The sequence below is a fragment of the Gobius niger genome, assembly GCF_951799975.1.
Source record: "Gobius niger genome assembly, chromosome: 21".
Taxonomy (NCBI): domain Eukaryota; kingdom Metazoa; phylum Chordata; class Actinopteri; order Gobiiformes; family Gobiidae; genus Gobius; species Gobius niger.
Window position 1 is genome coordinate 12,162,627 of NC_136872.1, and position 26,102 is coordinate 12,188,728.

Here is a 26,102-nt window from a genome sequence, read left to right on the forward strand (position 1 = left end):
ATTTGGGTTAAAGGGGCTCGATGCAAGTTAGTCATTTTACACTCACTACTGCCACCTGTGGTCTTACGCGTAACTGCACCTTCTGTATTAAGCTCGTGCATGACGGCACTTCGGACCCGAATTAACACCTTTTTGAGTGACAGTGCAGGATTTTAGAGGCAGTTGTGGTGAACAGCTCAGAGCTCATTCTACATTTGGACAAGGCTGGAACATGTAGGGGGAGGAAAATAATAAGTAAAATAAAAAGTAATACCAGGAGTAGTTTGGCATCCGCACAGTAAAGTGAAGATTACTGCGCAGTAAAGTGAAGATTACTGCGCGGATTTCGAACTACTCCTGGTATTACTACGCCTTACAATATAGTTCCCCCTTTTTATCCGCTTAGAAAATCCACATTGTTTAATTTTGTGTAATTATACTTTGTAGTGGAACACTTCACGTAACCATATTTAAATAGGGAAAACGTGGAAGAGCTCGGTAGCTTCTATCTTGACCTGTTTTGGAGCTATAGTGGAGAGAGGGAGAGGCTAAATGCTAACGCCGTCTGTGCTGTGTTTACGTGATTAAAGGCACGGGGGAAGATCAGACAGGTCCTGAAGAACTCGTCAAAGCTAAGGTAAGAACATATCTCAGTATGTAAAAACGGTGGCCTATTCCTTTAAACTCCGTATAAAGGCGAACTGGAGAAAATGCACTTGGCTAAGGCGGGGGGTTAAGAGGTTAAAACGTTACTTAAGTACATGTACTTGAATAAATGTAACTGAGTACTTTCCACCTCTGTGTATAAACCTATCATTTCAGAGGCTACTTGTAAATTGTAATATTACAGAAGAGGAAAACCCCCCAGGATACAGTTTTGTTTAGCTGCTGTTTCCTGTAAGTCTCACTGAGAAAAAAAAAAAAATCCCTATATGGGAAAATGTCTCCAGGCAGTTCCACCTGTGCAAACCGGTAGCTGAGGAGATGCATCAGTCAGTACAGCACCGAGAGCAGCTATTGAAGGAATGCAGCCGCGATTAAAATAACTTCCAGCTGATCCGCGAGGTGATTAGTGATTGGCGCTGTTTTTTTTCCACTGTCACTCCTTTGACACTTGCTTCAGAAAAAAAAAAAAAACTTGATAAAGCGCAGCGGTGGTGGTGGAGACGGGGATTGGGATGAGCGCGCGCGCCCGGCCGGCCCCACCTCCGGCCCTCCCCCTTCCCTCCCTCCTCCCTTCCTCCCTCCCTCGCTGCGCTCTCCTCCTGACGCGGCGATGGGGAGAGAAGTTTGCCCACGGCGCCGTCCACACGCTCAACATTGTACAGTGTTTCAAACGGGGAGAACAGCGACCAAAGAGCCCGCGGAGAAGCTTCACCGGGAACGCAGGGGGAATATCTTGACAGCATTTAAAAACGCATCGTGAGTTTTTCCCCCCCTTTTTTCTCTCTCTCTCTCCCCCCCACCTCCTCCTTCCCCCTCGCCGCTTCCAGTGCCACATTAAAGCCGGGTTCCCTGTAAAAGCAGATTGATGCCGCCGAAGTAGTGGGAGAAACCCCGGGTCAGAAGGACAGCGGACGCGGGACGGGAGCCTCGTCTCTGTCGGAGGGTGCTTTTTTTTTTGTAGAAACACCAAAAGAGAGGGGAAGGAAGGCGAAAGAAGAAAGAAGAAAGAAGACGGAAGAGTGAAAGTGATATCAAGAGTCGCCATGAATAACAACAAACCCGAGAAGGAGAATGAACAGACTGAGTTCACCAACCACGAAGAGGAGGTACGTATCCCCCTCGCGCACCTGGCGCTACGTACTTGACCCACGTACGACAACTTAATTAACCTCTTCCGCGAGAAAATACAGTCCCGCGAGAAAACGGCTTTATCAGCGCTTTCGCTTAAAAGCTTAATAATTAGTTAATGCCTTGGGGGGAGCTCGAATAGTTTCGGACAATACTTTATCTAGTCTGAAAGTTGTGTAATAACATGGCACTTTACGGAAGGATAGTCGCGGTGGCATCTGCGCTCTGCTGCTCTGCCTTTGTTGAATATTTCACAACTCATTCAAAATTTAAAAAAGTGGAGTAAACGTCCTTTTTAAAGCAGTGATTTGCAGGATTTTTTTTTGAAAAGTTGTGCAGCCAACAATTAACTATTAATAAAAAAAACTGTAAAAAAAAAATCTTTATAAGTGAGATGAAGTTGAATTACTATGACTTTTGGAGGTTATGCTTAGCCCACCACCGCTCCTGCTGCCTGCTACTGTACCATAAAGCCGGGCTCCACACATCACTGGAAAGCAGTAGTAAAGGGAATATCTTAGCCAGCATGAATTAGTTTTCACTGAAGCTAAGGGAGCAATTGAAGTTCAAACAACTGCTGCTGCAACATGTAGGCAATATCCCTTTGTAACTATTGCAAGGGAAGCCCTGGCAGGAAGGGGCGATTCTTTTACGAGCTTAATTTAATTACATATTAACTTTGAAGAATGTTTGTTCAGACAATGGGCGCACTGGTTTCTGGTGAGGTTTTGTTTACTCTCTTTTTTTTTTTTTTTTTTGACAAAGCCTGGACAATCGCCAAGTTTCTTTCCTCTGCAAACATCGGGATAGCTTGCACAATAGGGTTTCGGCTTTCTTGGTAAATACATTTGTAGTTCTTTGCATGGGGCGGTTTTCTTTGGCCCTGAGGTATCTCTCCGCTGCGCGAGCACTGATTTGTTATTGTAGAGCCCCACTGTCCGCAAGCCAAGTGATGTAAGGAAGGTGTATCAGATGGTATCAGTTATTTCTCTTGCGGCAATCAAATTAAGGCTGGCTGTAGCGTTCGTCGCTTTGTAACCGAATCTTCGAGCCGGCCTGATGGGAGGCCATATTTGGTGCACTGCTGTAAGAGGTTTCTATGGATGCAGAGAGAGGTACCAACGCACTGATGATGTGGAGGAAAAAACCCTGGCCTTCTAGGAAATCGAATGAGTTCTGGAAAGCCTCATGCAGCTAATAAGCTATGTTCATTGACACTCAATGAGATAATGGAGATATAGTTATCATGAATGTGTAATCATCCTGACGTGCTTTGTTGTCAATGGGTCCTTCACCATATTGCAAAGTTGGAAAGTATAGTTAGCATCAACTTCCCAGTCAAATAAATGGATTTCGATATTGTTATGAGCGTCAAATGACATTGTGACAAAGACAAAATCACAAAAAGTGCTGGTGAAAAAGGAAAAAAAGTTGTGGTGTGATCTCAAAAAGAAAAGGTTTCTGCTCTTTTGTCATCATTCTCTGCTTTAGTAAGACATTGACCTAAGCTAAGGTATGAACATGCACATTTCTGGCACATTTCTCATGGTTTGGTGAAGTCATCCTTAATCATCGCTAGTGAGATATTCATTTTTTATCAATATCGCACACCCTGATAGTAGAAATAAAACTTAATTAAACATGACTTTAATTCTGACCCTGTCCTATATTTAGAACCATTTCAATCTTTCATTTTGAAGTCCCACTGTTCAGCAGCGTGTAGTCAGTTTTAATGAAATATAATAAGCCAGCCCAAGTGGTCCTTTAGTGGGTATTTAGGTGACGTCATAGATATTATTACAAAAATTCAGCCCCGGCAGATCAGACGCTGCATCAGGGAAGGGTCATCATTCATAAAATAAATGCTCGATCCATTTCCACACTGGAAGGTTCGCTGCGGTGGCCTGAGGGAGACCGAGTAGAATGGACATGATATCGCAGTTGTACAATGCTGCGCGGGCATTGCTCTTGTAATATTTGTAAGGACAATAATAGATGGAAGTTGCGTCTAGACAGGGGAGTAATGGCCGGAGAAATCTAATGCTTGAGAATATGTTTGGAGGCCGTCCAGTCTGGCACCAGCAGGCATCCACTTGAGTGGATTAAGGTATCTAAGGTTAAACAAGCAGGCATGGTTTTATGAAACTGTGCGCTGTGTTTTGTATGCAGGGGAGGACGCTGTGTGCGCAACCGACGGAGAAGAGCAGGTGTTTAAATTCACAAAGACACACGAGACAAGATTAATGACTAATTTCTAAATACGCCGGGATGACTTGCACTTTTTTTCCAAGAACGTTCAAGTTCATCCTCTGTGACTGTCCTGATTTAATTTTATGTTCCCATCTCTCTCCCCCACTCTCTCTCTCTCCGTCTCCTGAACTCAAACACTCAAACATACGCGACGTTCCCTCATCATTGAATCGCTGTAAAATGCCCCGCTGCTTTGTTCTTAAGTAACCATAAACTACGAGAGGCAAAGTTTAACGGGGCTGGATGGTATGACACTCACATGCTGAACAACAACCCTCAGCCCCCCCCCTCCTTCCCCATCTGTAGTGCGCAGCTCACTGATTCGCACCAGTAAAGCACCGTAGCCTTCCCCTCTCATGCCCGCTTCATTGGCCAAGCTCACATGCCATCGTCAAAGCCCGATGATGCTTGGTGTTTATCAAAACGTGGTCCAGCGCTCCCCAAACATGGCCCTGCAAGTAGATGGAGGTATGCAGGTTTTCAGGCCTCTTTATCTCGACCAGCCGGTTTGATAAGAGTTATTATCAGGTGTTCTGGATGCTTTCACGACGCACGGCACTCAGCGGTGACCGATGCAGCGGAGGTGACAAATCAGCTCTTGTGTGTTAAATGTCAAAGATATGTTCAAGGAGCTGCGGTTTCCACACCATATAAGGGCGGCCAGTCGGTGCAGTATGGCATGTCCTTCCGAACAGTCAACTACGAGCTTAAGAGAGAACATACAGGCAGCGCTTCACTTTGGAAAGAAGTATCAAGGTTTTTTTTTCTGCTCTTTTGAAGTAAAAGTACGATTGGACAGGAGTATGAATATCTAATTGTCCAAAAGCGATAATGTTTGAACTGTGTTTCTCATACAGGAATCTCATTAGGGCTGCACAGTCTTGGAAAAAATATTTGCTTGTGATTTTTCTTGCAAGCATTGCGAAAGACAGGTCAAAATGCACATTTCACGTCCAGAAGCAAAACACTAGACAGCTGATCTAGTACAAGAACCAGTTTGAAGAGGTTTAGGTTGGGTTTTAAACTTGCTAAAAGCCTTTGCAGTATACTTTACTATTCTTTAGAAGGTACAACCCAATAATTACAGCCTTTGCAAGCGCAACCACTCAAATTGCGCTTTTGATTGCATTCATCTTTCCGCTGTTAATGCGCTGTGCATAAAATAAGAACACTATTAGTGTTTTTCAATACGAAAACATCTATCACATCCATTACGTGGCTCTAAAATCCAAATTCCAAGTCATTTTGGACGTGTCGTTTGAGGGCTATTTAAAGCCCTAAATGAGGTGACAGATTCCAGACGTGTTTGTGTTATCATTAGGTCACACGATGGCTCAGTCCCGCAGTGGATAGAGCTGTCACACTCCTATGATTGAAGCGTTATTAGTGGTAAAAACATGCCGTTTAAAGATATGTTCCCGTTATACAGCATGTGAGCGTCTAACATCAGCAGACCAGGCCTCCCCTTTGACCTCTCTCCGCGCTGTTAGCCTCCCTCTTACTTAGTCGTGTTGTTTACATTTTAGAGACCTGCTCAGCCTCTTGTACCTCGTAAGTCGACTGTCAAACTGCGCAGCATTATCCGCCAGTGATTTAATTCCGGGGAATGCGGCGTTCTCTTTATGTTCTCTCCGCCGTAAATCTGTCCTGCCTGGATGTAAACCAACAATACAGGTTCTGACCCTCTGTAGACATCTGTTGCTGCTGACCGTAAACACCTAAGTGAATCTTTTACAAGGGGCTGAAGAGAAACCGAATCTCGTTCAGGCGCAGTTGAGCAAATGCGCCGTGTCTCCCCGGGGTGTAATTGGATTGTGCGTGGCCTGCTTCGGGTATCCACTGGGTACTCTTCAAATAGCGGGTCATGTGGCCGGCCTGACCTTTCCGACGGAGGAGCTGCCGGGTTGTGTGCGGGGCGCGTTTGTCGTCGGAGGGAGAGTGGGGACCGAAAGCGAAGGGTGGTCCGTGGGACGATCGTGGCCTTGTGTGTGGTCCGTACGTGTATCTATGAAAAGGGCAAGCAGATAGATTAACTCGCAGTGACACGAGATGGTATCATAGGAGAGCTACATGGGGTTACGGCACCAGGAAGAGTACACGTCCGGCTATTATGAAAGTCAAAAATTGAGATCAATACAAAAGCAAATAATGTCTTGCCATAACGTCCAGCCCTTCTTTTTACATCTAAGGACAACCAAAAAAAAAGTAGTAGGAGTTAGTATCTTTGGCTCTATTGTAATCGTAGTAAATGTTCTCAGTAGTTATCTGTGTTGGATTGTTTAGAGTAGATGATGTCTTATCTGTCAAGCGAAAAGACTTCTTCAGCGTATCAAATCGTAAAAAAGAACAAAAGCAAGAAAGGCTTTGTGCCATATCACTAAAACCGAGCACCTCACAAAGAAACCTGCACTTAGCTTGACCTTCTGGGCCGGGAATAACTATTTTAAAAATGTCTGTCCAACTTAACACGCCTAATAACAATAATAGCTTCTGTTTGGAGTTTATTTATAAAAGCACCCAGGGAATTGTCATCTTATCTTCTGTCAGCTGCGCAATGAGAGCTTTTTGAAATGACAACAACAAGGCTTAGCGTCAGGAACTGCTGGCAAAAGGAGACTGGGATGAAGGGACAGGCAGCAAGACAGACATATCACATCCGGTATTGAAAATATATAACCACGTACTGCTATATATAAACTATAAAGACTAGCCAGTGGTGAGGGTATTTATTTCTAGCACTTTGAAATTGAATTGAGACAGCCTTCCTAGACAATGGCGGCCATCTTGCTCGGTTTTACTGCACTCCCTAAACTTCACTCATACTGCATTTTCGTTTATCTTTCCTTAAGCCACCTCCATCCATCCTAAACTGGTCTTTATCTCTCTTCCTCCTTGGTTCCTTCCCGTCTTCCTTTCACCAGTCCCACCCTTGTTATCGCGCCCTCTCACCGTTTCCTCAATTCATTCCCTCAGCCGCCGTCGGTGCCGTTCTGTACATTTTGCCGCTCTCTTCCTCCGCACCCCACCCTATTCATTTTTGATCCTGGGCCGTTTTAAAATCCCAGCGGACCGGCTACTCCTCCATCCGCCTTATCGCTACATAAGTGGAAAGCATGACCCTGAGATCTCCGAACGGACACATGGGGCCCCGCCGCGCTTATGGTCATGGGAAGAGGTTTGCAGAAGACGGGAGCGAGCCAGGCAGAACGCTTTAAGGGGGTCGAAATCTTGTCCGCCTGCCCGTCTGTCTGCTCTGGATAGGCCCATGGCGAGAGAGGCAGCCATCCAAGGTCAAAATACTAAAGATTAGCTTCAGAAGGTGGGACAAATCGTGAAAAGGACAGTGCAAAGCTTGTCCACCCTGAGCAGAAGTATGGCTTACTCAGGTGATTGGTCAAAGCATAACAGAGACTCTTACTCCCTCAATGCAAGCACAAGGAGGATCTGAGAAAAACATTGCACTTAATCAAGTGTCTTTAATCTACATAAAAGTCTGGTTCAGCCTTTTACAAAAGCATACTTTCAGTGGTGTTTTTTCATTAGCGCATGCTTGTTTCTGCACCCAAAACGCCAGCCCACACTTTGTTAAAAAACAATCTTGTTCTGGTCCTGGTGTATTTTCTAGACACGTGAATCAGTTCTTAAAACGCCAAAGCTTAGGTATCCAAAAGTAATATTAAAGCCTGAATAAAATTAAAACTTTTCAACCAGGAATGTAGCAACTAGCAAGTGTATTGTCCATGTAGTTTTAGCTTAAGAATTAATGTTATTAAAGATGTTAATGTAAAGATATTGAAAGTACAAACACTATCTCAGTAGGATGTAAAATACTATTACCATACAAACTCATTGCTAAAAAGTTACCTAAACATTGCTTTGAGTAGCCCTGGAATGTTCCCGGCTCTCATGTTACTCAATTGATGTGATGTCAGATTAGCCTGAGTAATTAGTTGTCACTGCAATAAATCAAAGAGGACGGACAGCCAGACAGTAAACAAGGTGTCGGCATCAATGCTTCCAAACCTTTCTCATTTGTCAGGCCACACCTTTCTAACCACGAGCATCATCTTAGACACTTCACAAACAGTCGTAAAAAATGGTTTAACATGATTTCAAATTGATTGAAAAAGTAGTGGCGTTGTTGGGCCGAGCGATTCTTTGTATTGAATCTTGATTAAATGTATGGCTGATTGCAATTATTGGCGTAGTGGCCTTTGATCGATAGGTCTACACCGCTATTACAGCTAGTACAGCTCATTGTGTGGAGTTTGTACAGTGGAGGAGCAAACTATTTGTTGTTAAATGTTACTGAAGTGGGGTATCTCCCACCATGTAACATCTCTTTAAGTATTTCACCTAGATCTAGATCAAATTAGGCCCTTTTAAATGCATTACTAAAACAGAAGTGCAAAAACATCTCATTTAAATGAATAAAGTCTAACCAGAACCTGAACCATTGGTCTATGTTTAATGAAACATCGACTTGAAAATGAAGATTGATCGACATTTTTTGCCACGTCGCCCCGCCTTAAGGTGTTAACATTGTTTTAGATGTGAGGAAAAGTTGCTTATCACAGTCAAGTCAGGGCATATGGCTATCCGAGGCCAAATTACATACTTTCTGGACTATCTATTTTGTACGTTAGATTAATTTCGTGAGAGCGGAATGTTCTCGTGTATCTGTTTTATTCCTATCCACTGGTTGCAGCCCTAAATGAGAGATTGCAGCCAGTGACCAGGCCAGAGAAACAGCTGCACTATCATCACAAAAACTCAACACGTCTCCACAAAAGAAAACATCCAGGATTTACCTCGTGTTTTCCTCTTCCTTCGCCTCGCAAAACCTTAACCCCCGCGCGCACCCGACCTCGAAAACCGAACAGCCATAAACCGTCCACTTGGCCAAACGGCAACAAAGAGACCACGCACGAGATTAGTTCACTTTAATGAGCGCCGAGGAATGTTAAGTCTATTCACGGACGAGCATCAGATAAGACGGCGAGAAGGAAGAGCAATGAAGTTTCCGAAAGTTTTAGCGAGACTTTTGACGTTTCATAAGCTGACAGCAAAGAACGACGGAATGATACGCTGCTGACAATGTGCGAACGTTTTTTTTTCCCTTCCAAACATCTTGAGAGATTTTTTTTGAGCAGAGTGGGGGTCTCGAGTGTTTTATTTTGAAGCAAAGCTATGGTGGAGAAAGAGGATGAAAAACAACTCGGTGAAGTGCTCTGCTTTCCTTGGCCATTAGTTTTAAATGTCTTTTAAAGGTTAACCTGTTGGAACATTTACAGACTCTTACCGGTCCGTAATGGCCGGCCAAAAAGCACTTGTGGGAGTGAGGGGAACGGGGGAAAGCAAACGCAGGCTCGTGATGTCCATAGCGCTCGGTAACCTCGCCAGCCAACCCATGACCCTACGCACTAACCCAGGGCCGACCTACGACCCCTGAACCTGACTGTGAAACTTGATTCTCTCGCACCTTGGCGATTAGTGACAAAGCAAGTCATCCATTCATGGTTGTTTGACACTTGGCAAACCCGCGGCTTCTCAATCCTCAAAGGAAACAAAAACAACCAAACACTGCATCAATTTTGACAGTTATTTCCCAACATTGAAGTTATTTTTTAATACATTGACATAGGACAAGAACATATAGAGACAATGAACTAGGGAAGGTTGGGAATACATTTACACATGCAAAAATGCAAAAAGTAACAAAAAAATAAGTTACCAACACTTTTTATTACTAGCAAGCTTCATGTATTTTCATATACGAGCTAAGTTATAATAGCTTAACCAACTTTGTGCTTCTATACATAATTTTAAGTGCATTTTCTTTAATTTTCTTTGCAGCGCCCTTTGTCAGGCCCTCTCAAGGTTAGACCGGTGTCCGTCACATCTGTTCTGAAGGACCTCCGTCTATTAACACACATTTGTGCGCTCACAGTGATAGTGAAGGAGTCACACACAGCAGTCATCTCTCATCAGAGCAAGGTCGTGTCCCTCGTTTTTTGGCCAGAATAAACGGTCAAAGAAGCTCTCAGTCTGAAAACGTGCAGGAGAGAACAAAGTCACCTTATAACGAGGCATGCTGGGATTTAGGTGTTATCGACGTCAAGTCTTTGATGTTAACTGAATGGAAGTGGGGCATAAATAAACCAATTTATTTATGTTTGTCACACGTAAATTTACACCTTTACTTGTCTGTTCTTGCCTCATTGACTGACTTTCTCTAACAATCGTCACAAAGCAGTAGCGAAGCGTTATAATCCTAGGAGGGGATTTACCATTTATCAACCATCTGACCTCATATAGTAAAACTTGATAGTAGGCGCTTTATCTCAAACAGGTAGTCGCGTTAACCTGGGGTCATCATTTGCAACCTCTGTGATCATTGCGACACTTTGGGAATGGGTCTAAACTTTACATATAGTGCATGGTAAGCCTTCTTCGGCAGATCATGTGCTGTTTTTGCCGGTGTGTTCAGTATATCTCATTATCTTTGTGGTTAGCGTTAGTCCTTTATCATATAAGAGTTCCAGCTGGGACTTATGCACCTCATACGGATTACACGCATAACTGAACGTTCCTCTGTGTAACTGTATTACTGATTAATCCACCTTTACTACACCAAAATGTTAAAAGAAAACTCCTGCAATAAGTACATTCAAAACTACCGATCAAGCCATTGTGGGGACTTTGCATGTGGAATGGCAGATTAAGGTGTGTGATCCCCTGGGACTTACAACAGAAGTGGCCCTAATACCATCTGATGTTTTTGGCCTGGGGCTGGCCCGTGTTGTTGCCAGGGAACTGCTGCTGTCTGCCGGCTGTGAGGCTGCTCGCTGGAGACCGCTGTTTCTGATCGAACCCCTGTCCTGTGTATTGGATGCGTGTGCAGGCCATAAATGGTCAATGATTCAAAAGGCTCACGGGGAGCGACTCAGCACTATGGAAATGTAGGTATGTGACTCCAATAAAACAATGGCTTTAAAACCCAATAAAAGCGCAGCAGAGGGCTTATCCGTGCAGAATCTGCTCAACCCCCGGCGCTGACCTGCACTCCGGCCGTGTCTCACTTAACCTGCCCGCCCCGCCTCTCTCCCCGCGAGTGGAAACATAAATACGTTCCGATAGTGTAATCAACAGCAGATGTCTTAGCGAGAGGAGAACAGTTGACACATTTCGCCGTGATTCATTTCGGGATGGGAGCATGTGCAGGCCCGAGCTCCTCCACACCGGACACGGCGCAAAAACCCGATCATATATCACAACAGCTGACGTCAGGAAGTCTCTGGAATGACGCCCGGCCCTCCCAAGAATGTCCCATTGTTCGCGGTCATAGTCGAGAGTGTGTTTGTCCTTAGTCATATCCCTCTCTGCTGTCTGTTCGCCTCCGTTTGGTGCAACGATGGGCTCACTGACGCAACCATCCTTACCTTTGGCCCATTCAGACTCTTTTAGTGAACAGCACTCCCGCTTGTGACCTGGTTGCTTCGTTTGCTGTAGTCTGCGGTGATAATAAATTTGAATTACCTGGCATGAAGCAGTAACAGCACATAGTTTGGAGTGGAGTTGTCACGTTGGAGGAGTAAAATGGAAACATTTTGGATCGGATGGGTTGGAAATCATTCACTTTTTTTGGAAAATATCTTGTCTACGTTCATAAACCATCTTGAAAGCTGCATTTAGTGGGAAGATATTAAAAATTGAGAAGATTTGTGTTATTTTGTTTGTCATGATCATTCACAGTCTATCGAAGTCCTATGTGGCTGCTTAGTTATGCCCTTATCGTCACTGTTCTTGGCTTTCTGATGCCCGAAAATCACCCACCTCTTTTTTTGCCTGATCCCCTTCCAGATATACCTCGTTCCATTGAATTTGACTTAAAGGGTTCCCTTGTCGGATAGCTACTCCTTCGCCTCCAGCACACATGGCCACTTGCATTAAAAATGGCTGAACACGTCCTCAATAAAACTGCCTTGTTGATAATTCACCCTGAAATGTGCTTGCCATTTTGGCTTAGCGGCGATTCAAACACTCCGGACGTTTATCCACCTGAAGTTAAACAAAACTTAAAAGCGAAGCATAAATCTGCCGTCTGTTGCTCATTCCAGCATCTTAAGTTTTGTCTGTGATGTCTTTTTGGCATTTTAGTCGGGGTCATGCGCAGCTTCAGCAAGAGTTATGTTCACTGAAAAGGCACTTTCAGAAGCGCTCAAGAGGAGGAACAGTACAGCTTAGGTCCATCTGTCCTACAAACAACCTGAGTGCATTTTCCATCTCGGCACATTTTAAGAGGGCTATTCATTAGGATTAGCGCAGGTTAGGTTACCATGTTATGTTTCCATTTCAAGGCGGCATCCAAAGCACAAAAAGTCAGGTAAAAAGAATGGATTTGTTTGATATTGTAAACATTTGTCAAATTCAAATCGCAATATAATTATTGATTGTGTCACTCTTGGTAAGCGCTAGGCCTGGGTACCGTTAAACAATACCAGTTTGGTGTAGGTTACCAGAAAAAAAAAGGTTTAGATTCTACTGATATCGAAAAAATAATAGTATTGAAAGCAGCTACCGAAAAGAAATATAAAATCTTTGTATTGAAGAAAAAAATAAGTAGGAAAAAAATTGAAAATAAGGAGGGAAATTGAGAAAAAGTTGGGGAAAACAAGTGGAAAAATTGGGGGAAAAATTTAACATTTTGGGAAAAACAAGTGGAAAAATTGGGGAGAAATTGAATTTTTTTTTGGAATTGAACTGAATTGAAAAGAGGAAATGCAAAAGAGGAAAAGGAATATTAACATTATTAATTTGTTTTATGGTTTTATATGACAAATAATTTAGCATAGGTATCGAAAACCAAGTATTGTTAAAGTACCGGTATTGGAAAAAAAAATGATGGTACCCAGCCCTAGTAAGCGCTTATCCTCACACAAATCAGTCTTATCTTAGATGCTGGAATGTTTTTACATTACTACACCAGGGCTGCAGAATACACCGCCAAATATTAGCGCAATATTACACAATATCAATACAGTATATTGCAAAATCACTGAGGTCTTACAGGTCTTTACATACTTTGCAAACACAGCCTAAAACAAAAAGTGCTCGTCTTGTTTAGGTCCTGCTTTTGTTTTTTGTTTTTTCGAGGTAAACACCAAATTGCTGTATCTATGTTATCACAAATGTAGAACACGCAGTATGTAACATTATATCCCGTATTGCACCACATTGTAAAAACATGTCTTCTTAATGTGACCACCCCTGCACGGCTGTGATTGACACTGCCCCGCATCGCTCTTTGTTCTCACTAACTCCTTAAAAGGACTCCCCTCAGAGCTCCAATTTAAACAGATCTGGCAGAGACAAGACCCAGTGACAGCGCAGCGGGGCCCCACTGATAAGATAGGATTGAACTCGCGGAAAGCAGACCAAGGTGATTTTCATGTATTGTGATTACGCATCTCGTTTTGCTGCGGAAAATATCACGATGAGATCATTGTATCATTCATCGAAACCACAACAGTTTAGGCGGCACAAAATATCCTGTAGTCATGTACTCATTGTTAGTGTTTGTGATTATGTTTGAAACCTGCTCACCCGGACGTTCTGACCTCACTTGTATTAGTTTAGCAGTTCATAATCCCAATAATTATCAGCTAAATCAGAAAAAGAAAACAACCCAACATCACTGACTACGACAATTGCACGAAATTATGCAGCCCTAAAATCCACAGATATTATAGTAAAAGCATGACAATCCCAGCAAGTGCTTTTCCTGAATGTTCTTAGTGATATCTTGAATTTAAAGGGACTATACGGAGTTCAAAAACGTCAAAATTATGTATTGTCCTTCCCCTACATGTTCCAACAATGTCCTGCCTCTAAAATCCTGCGCTGTCACTCAAAAAGGTGTTAATTCGGGTCCGAAGTGTCGTCCTGCACGAGCTTAATATAGAAGGTGCAGTTACACGTATGACCTGAGGTGGCAGTAGTGAGTATAAAATGGCTAACTTGCATCTAGCCCCTTTAACACAATAACTGCGATAAATCTGGGAAGTTAAAAGTCATTTATTATCACAAAAGTATGGTGTCAGTGCCTGTACTGACTTATGTATATGCTCAATGTTTGATCTCACACTGGAAAGTTCTCCACTTGCTCAAATAAAGCTTCAAACTATAGATATTGAGCGGTTAATTTTTCTCGTGTTGAACGATAATTTGATATAGTCATTATAATGGCAGGCCTCCTTCCAGTTGCCAAGCTAATCCTCTTTGTTTGTGTTTTCCTGCGCGGCCCGTATCAGATTACACGTGGGAATGAAGTGTAGTGTTAGTTCAGCAGTTCCTTTGTCCCCCGAGTTGTGAATACTCAATCTAATGAAGCCGTGAGGAGCTGCTCGCTGTAAGTGCTTACTAGCTGTGGGTTTTTAGCCCCGAAAAAATCAGCCTGAAATAGAAGAGGATTATTGAATAAATGATTAGATTTCACATTCAAGCGCAGTTATCAGGTTCTCAAAGTGGAGGAGTGCAGGGTGCAGAGTGGTTGGGAGACGGCTTAATGCACTTGGACTGGTGGGTCTGCCTCATGAGCGCCATGCAGTGCCAACCAACACCCATAAAACGCATGATGTAGATCGAGGTGATACATAGAAATCTTAGCATAACAAAAACAATATTAGCTGAGAAAACGGGCTTATCAATGTATGATATCGAAATTGGAACAGCATGGGCATTTCCAAGTGTGATTACAATGAGATTGGACATTTATTTTACACATGTCCCAACATTAACATCACAGAGAAGACTGACACTGCTAATCTAATGCAATACAATCGCAATTTCTCGAACCTGATATATTTAAAACTTTTCCTCTAATTGTGACTGTCTCCAAACACACACAAACCTCATCTAAAATCATTGGAGGTGACATTAGAACCACAACATCTGAGCGGCGTGTCGTGCTCTTTTGTCTTATCAAATATTTGTAGCATTACTAATGGCGGCTGCTTGATCAAATGTTGAAACAAGCATTACTCAGTTTATACAAGAGTTTCTTGGCACCGGATTTGTTTTTCTGCTCCAGACAGACCACGTCCACAATAAAAAGAGTGATGTTTCTTTGTGTTTCCCACAAATGACACTAAATACATAATCTTTCAACCACTTACACGTTATTGTTGACAGTGTGGTAGCGTGTCATGGAAAATGTGCTTCTGGTGCGCACTTGTGTAAGATGGAGAGTAACTGAAGTATTTACTGAAGTATGGGTAGCATGATGAAGAATCATTTCACTCAAGTACAAGTAAAAATCCAGACAATCACTTCATTACTTGAGTAGGAAAGTAACTGTCTAGTGTCTAAATTAGATTTATGTTTTGTTTTGAGATAAGTTTTTGATATTTCCAATTGAATACACCATAAAAAGTGGACAAAAGAAATAATTGTTTTGAAAAGGTACAAAAAATACGAACTTTTACATGCTGACAATTAAACTACTGTTACTTAAAGGGACTATCTAGAGTTTAAAAATGTATAAATAAGTATTTTCCTCCCCCTACATGTTCCAGCCATTTCCTAATGTGTAGAATGAGCCCAGACCTGTTCACCACAACTGCCTCTAAAATCCTGCACGGTCACTCAAAAAGTTGTTACTTCGGGTCCGAAGTGCTGTCATGCACGAGCTTCATATAGAAGCTGCAGTTACGCGTAAGACCTGAGGTGGCAGTAGTGAGCATAAAATAACCAACTTGCATCTAGTCTCTTTAAAGAAGAACTAAGTAACTTGTTTGCTTTAATAAATTCTTTCCGTAGTCCCTCTGGGGGTAATACAAGTTGTAATGGGATGAGTGGGGGGTCAATACACACCAATAGAATCACAAAGAAGAAGCTAGCAGGCTAATGGGCAAAGCTAACTGCGGGCTAGCGCCACTTAAAAAGTATTTACAGACACGTGACATATGATCTCCATTGTGTAATTGGATGTACAATATCCCTCTCTCCATTTGTCTTTTCTGTCAGCGTAGTATTTACTCTCAGGACAATTAATGAGTAAAAAAACGCAACATGCTACGACACCTGCAGTGGCGCTTATGGCCTCTAGGGGCATGAGCTACTTAGTTCTGCTTTAAGTACAAGAACAAGTAAAAAGTACAAGCACTCTGAGTAACAGTGCATTTCTCCACAAACTTACCCACGTAAATATGTAACCTAACTGATTACTACCCTCCCTCGATAAGCTTCTCCATAGTTTCTGTGTCGAGACGGTTTCATCCAGATTACAGCTGCATTGTGTCTTTTCTGCTACTTTTTTTATGCGCACATGAGGGAATGCGTATGTGCAAATGTTAGTTTAAGATAGCACACTGAACTCTTTCTTTTCGACAGACTTCACCTGCACTGCACCTGTGACACTTCAAACCACTTTTCAGAGAGATTTCTTTTTTTTCCCTTTCCTTCTTCTGGCATCACTGTCTTGTCATTCCCAGTGTGGGCTTCAAGACTACAATAATTACGTTTTCCTTTTTTAGCACATACATACAATTCAAATTCCCAGCAAAGCTCCGGTTGCGAAGTTGAAGAGTTCAAATGTAAAATAGAGGGCAGAGCTGTAAGGGAGGACAGCCGTAAAACTCCAAGCAACTATAGATTACACAGAAGAATACAAGGCACTTAGGGCTTGAAAAAGTGATGTTTTCCTTGCTCAAAGATATAGCAAGTCTTTTTTCTTCTTCTTCGCGAGCCTTGAGAACTAATAAGCTCCTCTATCCAGTGCCCTCCCTCTTCATCTCATTTGTAACTGCCAGGCATCAAGGTAGCTATTTATAACTAGTAGAGGTTAATGAAAAATACATGATCTCTCTCTCCCCTCTGTCTTCCGCAGGTTCGAACGCTATTCGTCAGCGGCCTACCCCTGGATATCAAGCCGCGGGAGCTGTATCTCCTCTTCAGACCATTTAAGGTATGTTTGTATGTTTTAAATGGATGGGGGGGGAAAGGGGGGGGGGGACTCGCATGCTATTCTTAGGGCCCGATTTTCTTTCCACGAGTCAATTGGACCTCCATTAATGGTGATGAAATAAACGGCAATGGAAAAAAAAAAACTCTCCGGAGGTTTCGAGTGTCTGTGTTGCTAAAGCCCGAGTTCAATCACGTCTTGATCCATGCGAAGCTTCTTGGAAAAATGGCTCCCTTCTCCACCCCCCCCCCCCCCCCCCTCTCCCCTCCACGCCCGGACCTTGAATTTTCAACAACAACAAAAAAAAACTATTTGTTTCACTTCAATAAAACCCAGTCAGTCACAACGGCAGTGTGCATGTTAACATACGAGGAGGAAGCTTTTTTGGACCGGCGCCCTGCCATAATGCACTTTAATGGAAACAGGAGCAGCAGGGTTAAAGTAAATGATGGAACAATTGCGATGCATCGAAAAGGCTCGCTTGGATCATGCTGTATACTAGTAGTAAATGGCCTGTGTCATGAGTGTTGAAAGCAGTAAATCTCAGATCGCGGGTGAAGACGTATTACTACGGCCCATATGGTCTTCATTTAGCGTTCAAGTACCTGGATTAGGCCAAGAATGCAACAGTGGAAGGAATATGTGGATAATTATCATTCTGAAGCGGCTTGAAGTAAAAGCATTAGTGAGATTAATCAATGCTGCGGTCAGTCATGCTTTGGAGAAACATGCGACGTTTAATTCCACTCATGAAACATTAGTAATAAAGTATATGTATCCTCTTCTGCCAAGTTACTTGTCATTCACCGCCTGTAAGTTGTGTTTTACTCACACAAACTATAAGGTCTTAGCTCTCAAATGAGGCATTGGCACACAACAACAACAAAAAAGCAACAATTCATGACAAAAGAGCGATGAATACGTGGCAACAACACAAAAGCATTAAAAAACACAACAAATATTAAAAACAAAAGCGCAACAGAAATGTGCCAAAAATTTGGATAAAGCTGAACTGGAGAGAACGTGCTCGGTTTAGGTGGGGTTAAGCGGTTAAAGTCACATTGCGGAAAATTCCAGGTTAAAGCAGTACTAAGTAATTCATGCCCCTAGAGGCCATAAGCGCCACTGCAGGTGTTGTAGCATGTTATGTTTTTTTTACTCATTAATTGTCCGTGAGAGTAAATACTACACTGACAGAAAAGACAAAGGGAGAGAGGGATATTGTACATTAGCTTTGCCGTTAGCCTGTTAGCTTCTTCTTCATGATTTTATTAGTGTGTATTGGGGCCTCCGTCTCGGTGGCAGTGAAGCTCCAAATGTGGTTTTCTGGCCAGAAACACAAGGGGGAAGATGAAAGACCCCCAATCATCCCATTAACACTCGTATTACCCCCAGAAGGACTACGAAAATGTTGCTACATTCCATATAAACAAGCGAATCAACAAACTACAGGCATACTTCCAATAAAGCATATAATGTCTAAGCAAAGCAGCTGCTCCTGTCAAAGCAAAGATGTTTTTTGGAGGTATTTTTCACCAACAAGAAAACAAATTGAAATCAATCAAGGCTTATATTTTACTCTTCTTATCAGGTGAAATACATATCTGAAATGTTTATCCACAATATTTGAGTCAATCATTGGCTCACTGACAATGGGGACATTAACTGAGTATGCCCTTTTTTTGGCAGATAACCTTTTTAATGACTGAACTGTTGATCCAATTTCATGTTTCCACTTACATGTTTTTCATTGTGCCTCTTTGTTGCAGGGCTACGAAGGCTCCTTGATAAAACTCACTTCGAAACAGGTATGCCACAGACAGCTCTCAATCACCGATCACTTGTCGTCACTGCTTAGGCCTCATCAACACCTTTTACGACTGCCTGCTCTCCCCTTCGGCGTTATCGGTCTGACTCTGAAGGATTAGCGCCGCTCGGCAGGAAGTTACCTGGAATTGAAGGAAAAGTTTACACACAGAGAGAGGGGTGTGGGGGGCCGAGCGCTGCACCAACTTGCCTTTGGCGCTGGGATACTTGTCTGAAGCCACAGCCCGTCTACTCCGGTGGGACGCACGGGGATGGGAAGAAAATTTTTGAGGTGTCAAAGCAGGCGTTTTGACAAGATCGTTTTTTTTTTAAATTTTTTTTTTTAGTTTAGCCTCGAGGGAGAGCCAGGCTGAGAATGAGCGCGACTGGCAGCTGTCCATGTTCAGAGATGAGCAATTTAGCTTTGTGTCACTTTAGTTTTTGGTGCATTAGCCATATCCCGTAAAGCCCTGCCATGCTCATTAGAAAGGGTTTAAGGTGGTTTAGTTCCAATACAGACATAGTAATTCCTCGAACAGTGGAGAAATCTAGTCTTTCAGCAAGTACAGTGCGATCCTGCTGCAAGACAATGGAGGTTTTTTGACAAATGATATATTGGCCGGCCGATATTTGGGTATTTTACTGTGTAAGCCGATCGAACGCAGATCAAAGCCAACTTCCTGTTTATTTGCATTGGAAGTCAAGGCTTTAAAACGAGCCCATCCCCCCACAACTTTCCCCCCATAGAAACATCACGATGAAACTTGGATACCGACAAGTTTGTTAATCAGAATCACAAGTTTCACAAACTAAACCTCTGTTTATTTGGACATGCTGAGTGTCATTTTGAAGCACAGAACCTGGAATATTCCATTGCCGAGTTAGTTTTAACTTCCACAATTGTATTTTTAGCAACAGCATGCTAATGCTAACAGCGGCTTATCAAGGCTGGGGCAAAAACTATGATTGAATGTATATATCGGCAAATTATCGTCACCACAATATTAGGTGAAGAAGGCACGATTAGACCTGTCACAATGACAAATTTGAAGTTCGATGTATCGAAGCATGGAAGTATCGCGATAAACAATTTTATTGACTAACGATTCTAGATGCTGTCAACTCTCAGACATAAAAATGACAGTTCTAAAAGTGCATCATAATATCCTAAAATACCACACAAGCTGCAATAAACATGAAAAGTCAATTTGCTTCCGTTAGAAATCAAAGTTTTACAAAGAAAAAATAAGGGGGAAATGCTAATAAATATACAGACGATAAATATTGAGCCCGACAATATATCGTTTATCTGTTATTTATTGAACAGTAAGTCGATATAGTAATTATCGTGACAGCCCCAGGCACAATATACATCACAAAATCAATGAGATTTTACACATTTTCCACTAACGTGGCCTAAAACAAAAATGAATGGTGACTTAACAATGTGTAAAAGTTCAGTTTTAGTCAGGATTTAAGGTCCTTGTTTTGGGTCTGATATATTACTTTCTTCAGTCACCACCCCAAACCAATCCAACTAAATTGCCTACAGTATTTGTTCAACTGTCTTGAGTTGAAATGGTTTGGAAATGGAAAGTCCGTTATCAAACATTGCATTTTTTTTTGTTCTCATTTTGCAGCCCTGTAATTTTCTATTGAAAAATCCATATAGCTATTGTGTTGACTTTTACTGGCCGCCGAAGCCTTACTTTGCAACTCTGACTCCAGTTATTGTGAAAAGGCCGTAATGTTGAAAATGTGGACTGTGCAGGTTTGCTATTGCATGTTAATGAATGAGTAAGAGGCGCTGTGCACTTTGGTCTGTGTTTAAAACTCCTCACCCTGCTCCTCTGCTTTACAATTGACATTTTTTTTACTCGACAGATGTCACCTGATCTGAGTCAGCCTGACAAAACATTCTGCGGACTTCACAGCTTTGATTCTCCTCCGGCTAACGGCAGTGACAATACAAACTAAAAATCCATTGATCTTTCTTCTTTTTTTTCAGTCAAACTCCACGCAGTCATTTCCATATATAGCAAAAAAAAAAAGCCGCAGCCTTTTCTATTTATATTCTGTTAAGACTCCTGACGTCTTCGCATGGCCCGCCGTTGTTGTTTTTTCTTCCCCCTTCCTCCTCCTTCTTCCTCTTCTTCTCCACTTGTACAAAATTCCCATAACCCTGCAATGCTTTTCCAGATCACAGGCAGCGGCGTGACCCCATGGGAACCACATGTTTAGAGACTTCATTTTCTCCTCTCGCTCTGCAGCATAATATGTTGCATTTTTATGGGCAAACGAAAGTTAGAAAGCAAAATAACTTTTTAGCAGAGAAACAAAGACATTTCTTTTTTTCCCCCCATGTTAATTCCCCGATAGAACCCGCTTTTACTTGCGTACTTGCGTATGAGTCAGTTCCGTGGGAAAGTGGACAGAGGCTCCGTGATTGGTTGGAAACGGCCGCCACTGTAGCCTTAAGCAAGAACAATGATGTAGTTGCGAGGGGAGGTCATTTAGTGTAACAACATGTTGCCCTGCTCGTAGTGCTCGGCCATAAAAGTAGACTTGAACAGAAATAGTACAACTAGAACTTGGAAGTCGTTTCGCATTACAAGGCAAGAGTTGAGAAACGGTTTTGGAAAATTAAACGTCAAAGTCAAAATACACCCAGCTGATAATAAAATCGTGAAGAATGAACATTTACTCAAGAGATATCTCGGCAGATTTTGTGTACTTAAGAACATTTACTTTGAACTCTCTGACGTGAGTGCACCTTTCTACCTCACAATTTCGACTCGCTTTGTTGATGCAGCTCTAATGGACTTGTTTTGAAACGTGATATACTGAATCAATATGCGCAGAGTACTGACTGACAGGCATGTATTGAAAAATCCAGCTTGTACATTCTTCATTTCTTTTCCTTTCGGAGCTTTCCCTTTCCCCGTCTATCTCCCGCACTCCTCACATGCACTTTCTATTGCCCATATTTGGACATGGGGGAGCTGAACGATGAACTGTAGTAAAATGTGAGTGTCCGGTGAGCATTTCCCTAACCTCCTCCACCCCCCCCGTTCCTCTCCTCTCCCCAGCATAAACAAGACACGACGGACAGGGAGAATAAAATAATAAAACACAAGTGCACGTCTATGTCAGTCACAGGCAGAAGTTGCCGACTCAGTATTGTGCCTTTAACCACGTTTTCTTCTCTTTTGTTCTGTCTGCTTGTCTCCCCAGCCGGTGGGGTTTGTCAGCTTTGACAGTCGATCAGAGGCGGAGGCTGCTAAGAATGCCTTGAACGTAAGTGTCATGCCCTCTCCACAACTACCAGCTCAGCGATTGTAGATATCTGGAGATGACTAGCTCCCGCATGCAGAGATCTGCCATGAAGTGAAAGCATTTTCCAAGTACAATGTGTAGAGGTTATCTTTATGCCAAACCTTCCCTGTTTTCGCTTCCTCTTATAAAATATTTGCATTTTCTTTTACACCGGGCTTAGCTATGGAAATATCTCTTGTGTTTCATATATACCTGTATATACTGTATGGTTTCGGTGCATACAAAGCCCCTCAGTTCACCCTGTGCTGCAGCAAAGAGGGGGAACCAGATTAAAATAAGCCTAAAACAACAGTTGCGAGTTGCTGTTGCTTTGAAGTGGAGGTAATTTGAGAGCAGAAATGATCATGAAGCATTTTGAGATCACCAGAAGGAGGCAGAAAGACTGGCAGGATTTTCTCAAACGTGCACCAAGGAAACAAATCACAACTCCGGGTACGTTTTTCATTTGGGGGCAACATTATGGATTGTGGGAAAAAGTGCAACTGAGTCTGAGTCATTGCGAATGATGTGAGTTCATTACCATTGCTTTAAATGGTGCAGTTCTGCCTCTAACATCCCCAAGTGTCATGTTCTTGTTATTTAATGCTCCTCTTCCAAGGACAACAATCAGAAAGTACCAAAAAGAAAAGGACAATGGAGATTTCCTCAGTTTCGAACTAAAACGAAACAAGAAACAAACATTTTGGGTCTTTATGCAAATTCTTTCATGTCTAACTTCGATTTGTTTGAAAAGCATTAAAGCAATCCACCAGCCACAACAATTAAGTAAGAGGTCAACTATTTCTAGCATAAACAATCATCTAAATTAATCCAAATCAAATTCAAATCTTGTAATTTGATCACTTCAACCTGTATGAAAAAGACAATTACCCTTCTTAAGTAGATGTATGAGGATATAGTTTTTTTTAATAGAACAAATGCGAGGTTATGGTCATGTTTCGGATTAAAGATAGAAAATATAACTCTTTTTAAACCAGATCTTTGATTGTTACTGAAAACTGCAACAGAAGTCAGTAGAAATATGCTCCAAGTGTAAAACAAAAGCCTTGTGCTTGACGCTCCCCCACGCATCCTGCAAGGTCACCGACTTTCAGCACAGGAAAATTAGCTCTTCCTCCACGTAGAAATACTAGATATTGATCTTGGGTTTAATTTTAATCTCACTTTTTTTTCCAGCTTTGCCTTGATGAGTCAAATTCAAAACGCAACCAGCTCACAAAGGGCTTTATTCCCTTTGTCTTCAAACAAACTCTCACCGAATGTGCTATATTTCGCTATCGTCAGTCTAATGTCTAGATATGCACCACCCACCTCCCTCTTTTTTAAGTGATGTAGCTGTCACTAAAAAGGATGCTGTTTTGTCAACTTTTCAGATGTCGAAGTGCTGGAGTGCATCAAAGGCAGAGCAGAGCGAGTTGAGAGAAAGATAGAAATTATCATCTGATTATGTGCCAACAATAGTGGGACTGTTTGCTGAGAGTGGCTCGATGGGGATGAGAATTGAGCGTGTTTTTTTTTTGAGGGGGGGAGAGAAGAAGCTGGGTCCCCCGGGTCATATGGAGATAAGGCAGAGTTTTCAAACATCTATCTGCATATCCGAGCAGGGGAAAGACAGGAAAAGCTGCACAAGACGTACCCAGGAGAGTGCAGACTTCAGTCAATGTATGGATCCCATTGTAATGCCCTGACCAGGACCTGAATGTGCCATTTTGTTTAGAGGTAAATGCACAATCCATGAAATCTTTTTGTCTTCAGTCACTGATATGTCAAATACAGCTCCCCATAAAATAAGCCACACAGCTAAAACACCAACACCAATCAAAGCCTTTTCTTCTGCATGCATTTGAGAAAGTTAAGTGGCTCCTATAGAAAACTGAGGTGATTACGCTCGTCATTAAAACTATAAGAAGTTAAAGGGATTACACGAATCAAGGTGGAGATTTGATCGCTCTGAAAGGTGTTCAAACCGAGCCTCATTACGAACATATACCTTATTATACCTCCGACTGGCAGAGGCTGTGAGAGCGCTGAGCCTCTGATATCCTAGTTAATTCCCCTCCCTTCATGAGAAGCCCTATCCCGCGTCGGTCTGGGCTCTGCCTGCGGGATCGAGGCGAGGTTTTTTTTTTTTTTTTTCGTTTTTTTTTACTGCAGAGAACTTCAGCTCTTTCCCCCTTCCATTGATCCGATCCGTGTGTTTTATAGACAATCAAAGGAGGTTAATTAGCGGCTGTTTATGGGGCTGGGGGAAATTAGTCCAGGCCGTGTTACTTATGAGGCCCGGGCAAAAACAAATAGCCGCATTGTTTTCTGCATGAAGTTGGAGGACAAATATTTTAGTTTTCCTCAAGCATGAGTAATTGAGGGAAAACGATGATTTGGGCTGCGTGACATGGCGGCTGTTTGATGTAGCACTGTCCCAAATGAGTCTAATTGATAAGTTTAAGAGGAAAAATGTCTGGCTTCATAAATCAGGCTATGATTTTATGTTTTATTTGAGGGAAAAAATCTATAAAGCAGTGCTACATAACTCATTCCCCTAGAAGCCATAAGAGTCACTGCAGGTGTTGTAGCATGTTGCATTTTTTTACTCATTAATTGTCCATGAGAGTAAATACTACGCTGACAGAAAAGACAAAGGGACAGAGGGATATTGCACATCCAGTTACACAATGGAGATCGTTTCTTTCACTCAAACTTGGCTGTAAATACTGTTTAAGTGGCGCTAGCCCGCAGTTAGCTTTGCCCGTTAGCCTGTTAGCTTCTTATTCGTGATTGCATTAGTGTGTATTGGTGACTCCGACCCATACGCAGCAAAGTTGCAATTGTGTTTTTTTGGCCAGAGACACTAGGGGGAGATGAAAGACTATTAACACAGTATTGCCCCCAGAGAAACTAATGAAAGGATTTATTAAAGTAAACAAGTTACTTAGTACTTCTTTAAAGCGATATTGTGATGCAAAATCCCCTTTTTTGAGCTTTTAGTCATGTTATATGTAATCCTGTTCACTTTACCTTTCTTCTTCAACCGCTGATTAACTGCCAATTAATTTATTTCCTGGATTCTGGTGCATATAGAAGTAACACAAAACGGTCCTCCACTTTTTCACAGGATCCATGCTGCCCAGTTCTGTTCGCAAAGTATGTTCATCTCGGCACGCTTGATTTGCTAGCATGCCATTTACTGAAGGTGAAAGCTGTTTTATTGCGTGTAACTCCCACCGGCGCCTGCAGAGAGCGCTCTAGGCCACTTCCACACTCCTTACTTCTCTTTTCTTGAGAAATATCATCGAGGAGGTACCCAAACTATTGCATTTAAGCCTCAATTACATCCACTTTAAGTAACTGCTACAAGATTGCATTTCTGGGTCTACAAACCCAACCAGATCACGTATAAACCCACATACTGAAATGTAAACTCAATGTCAGTGGAGAGTGCCTTTGCCAAGCTGGGGGGCGCTGGGATTTCCAAAGCCATCCAGCAGCGGCATCCCAACACCTCTCTAGTATTTATGGCTCGTTCGGAACACTGGTTCTCGCTGTAGGTCATGCCAAACACAGGATTTGAAGCTTGATATTAAGTTACGTTTGCAGAGTTCAGTAGGTAGAGTGCGGAGAGGCCCCCAGTGCCCCGTGGCTACAGTGACATCATGCCAGCCAAGTTAGTTGTGTATTCATTTGCAAGTGCTGTCTGTCATCACATGCATTTGATGTTTAGAACAAAAAATAAATCCCTGATCCACTGTGAACCATTTCCAGCAGGCAACGGGCTGTAAGAGACTCGAAGTGGCTCGAAGTTTCTGGCATTTTTTTTGACACTTAAGAATGAGGAGGCAATTCCTTTGTAGCCTTTCTCTTTAGCGGTAAATTCTAAAAAGCCAAAAATTGTTGCCAGATCCCAAACACTTTATCAGCGTGTGCACAGACTGGACACGGCAGAGTTTGCAGTATAGGCACGACTGTAGCAGCCGAC

At 42.4% G+C, this 26,102-nt stretch overlaps 1 protein-coding gene across 2 annotated transcripts in view; it reads left to right on the plus strand.

Annotated features, from left to right (window-relative positions):
• The first annotated feature begins 1,432 nt into the window (after nucleotides 1-1,432).
• The window catches only part of rbpms (RNA binding protein, mRNA processing factor), a 39,773-nt gene continuing 15,103 nt past the window's right edge, over nucleotides 1,433-26,102 (plus strand). For both annotated transcript variants that reach the window (XM_079580416.1, XM_079580417.1), the window contains exons 1-4: nucleotides 1,433-1,751; nucleotides 16,913-16,990; nucleotides 18,757-18,795; nucleotides 22,028-22,090. In XM_079580416.1, the coding sequence (XP_079436542.1) occupies nucleotides 1,689-1,751; nucleotides 16,913-16,990; nucleotides 18,757-18,795; nucleotides 22,028-22,090 (243 nt within the window). In that variant the 5' untranslated portion in view covers nucleotides 1,433-1,688. The remainder of the gene's footprint in view (nucleotides 1,752-16,912; nucleotides 16,991-18,756; nucleotides 18,796-22,027; nucleotides 22,091-26,102) is intronic.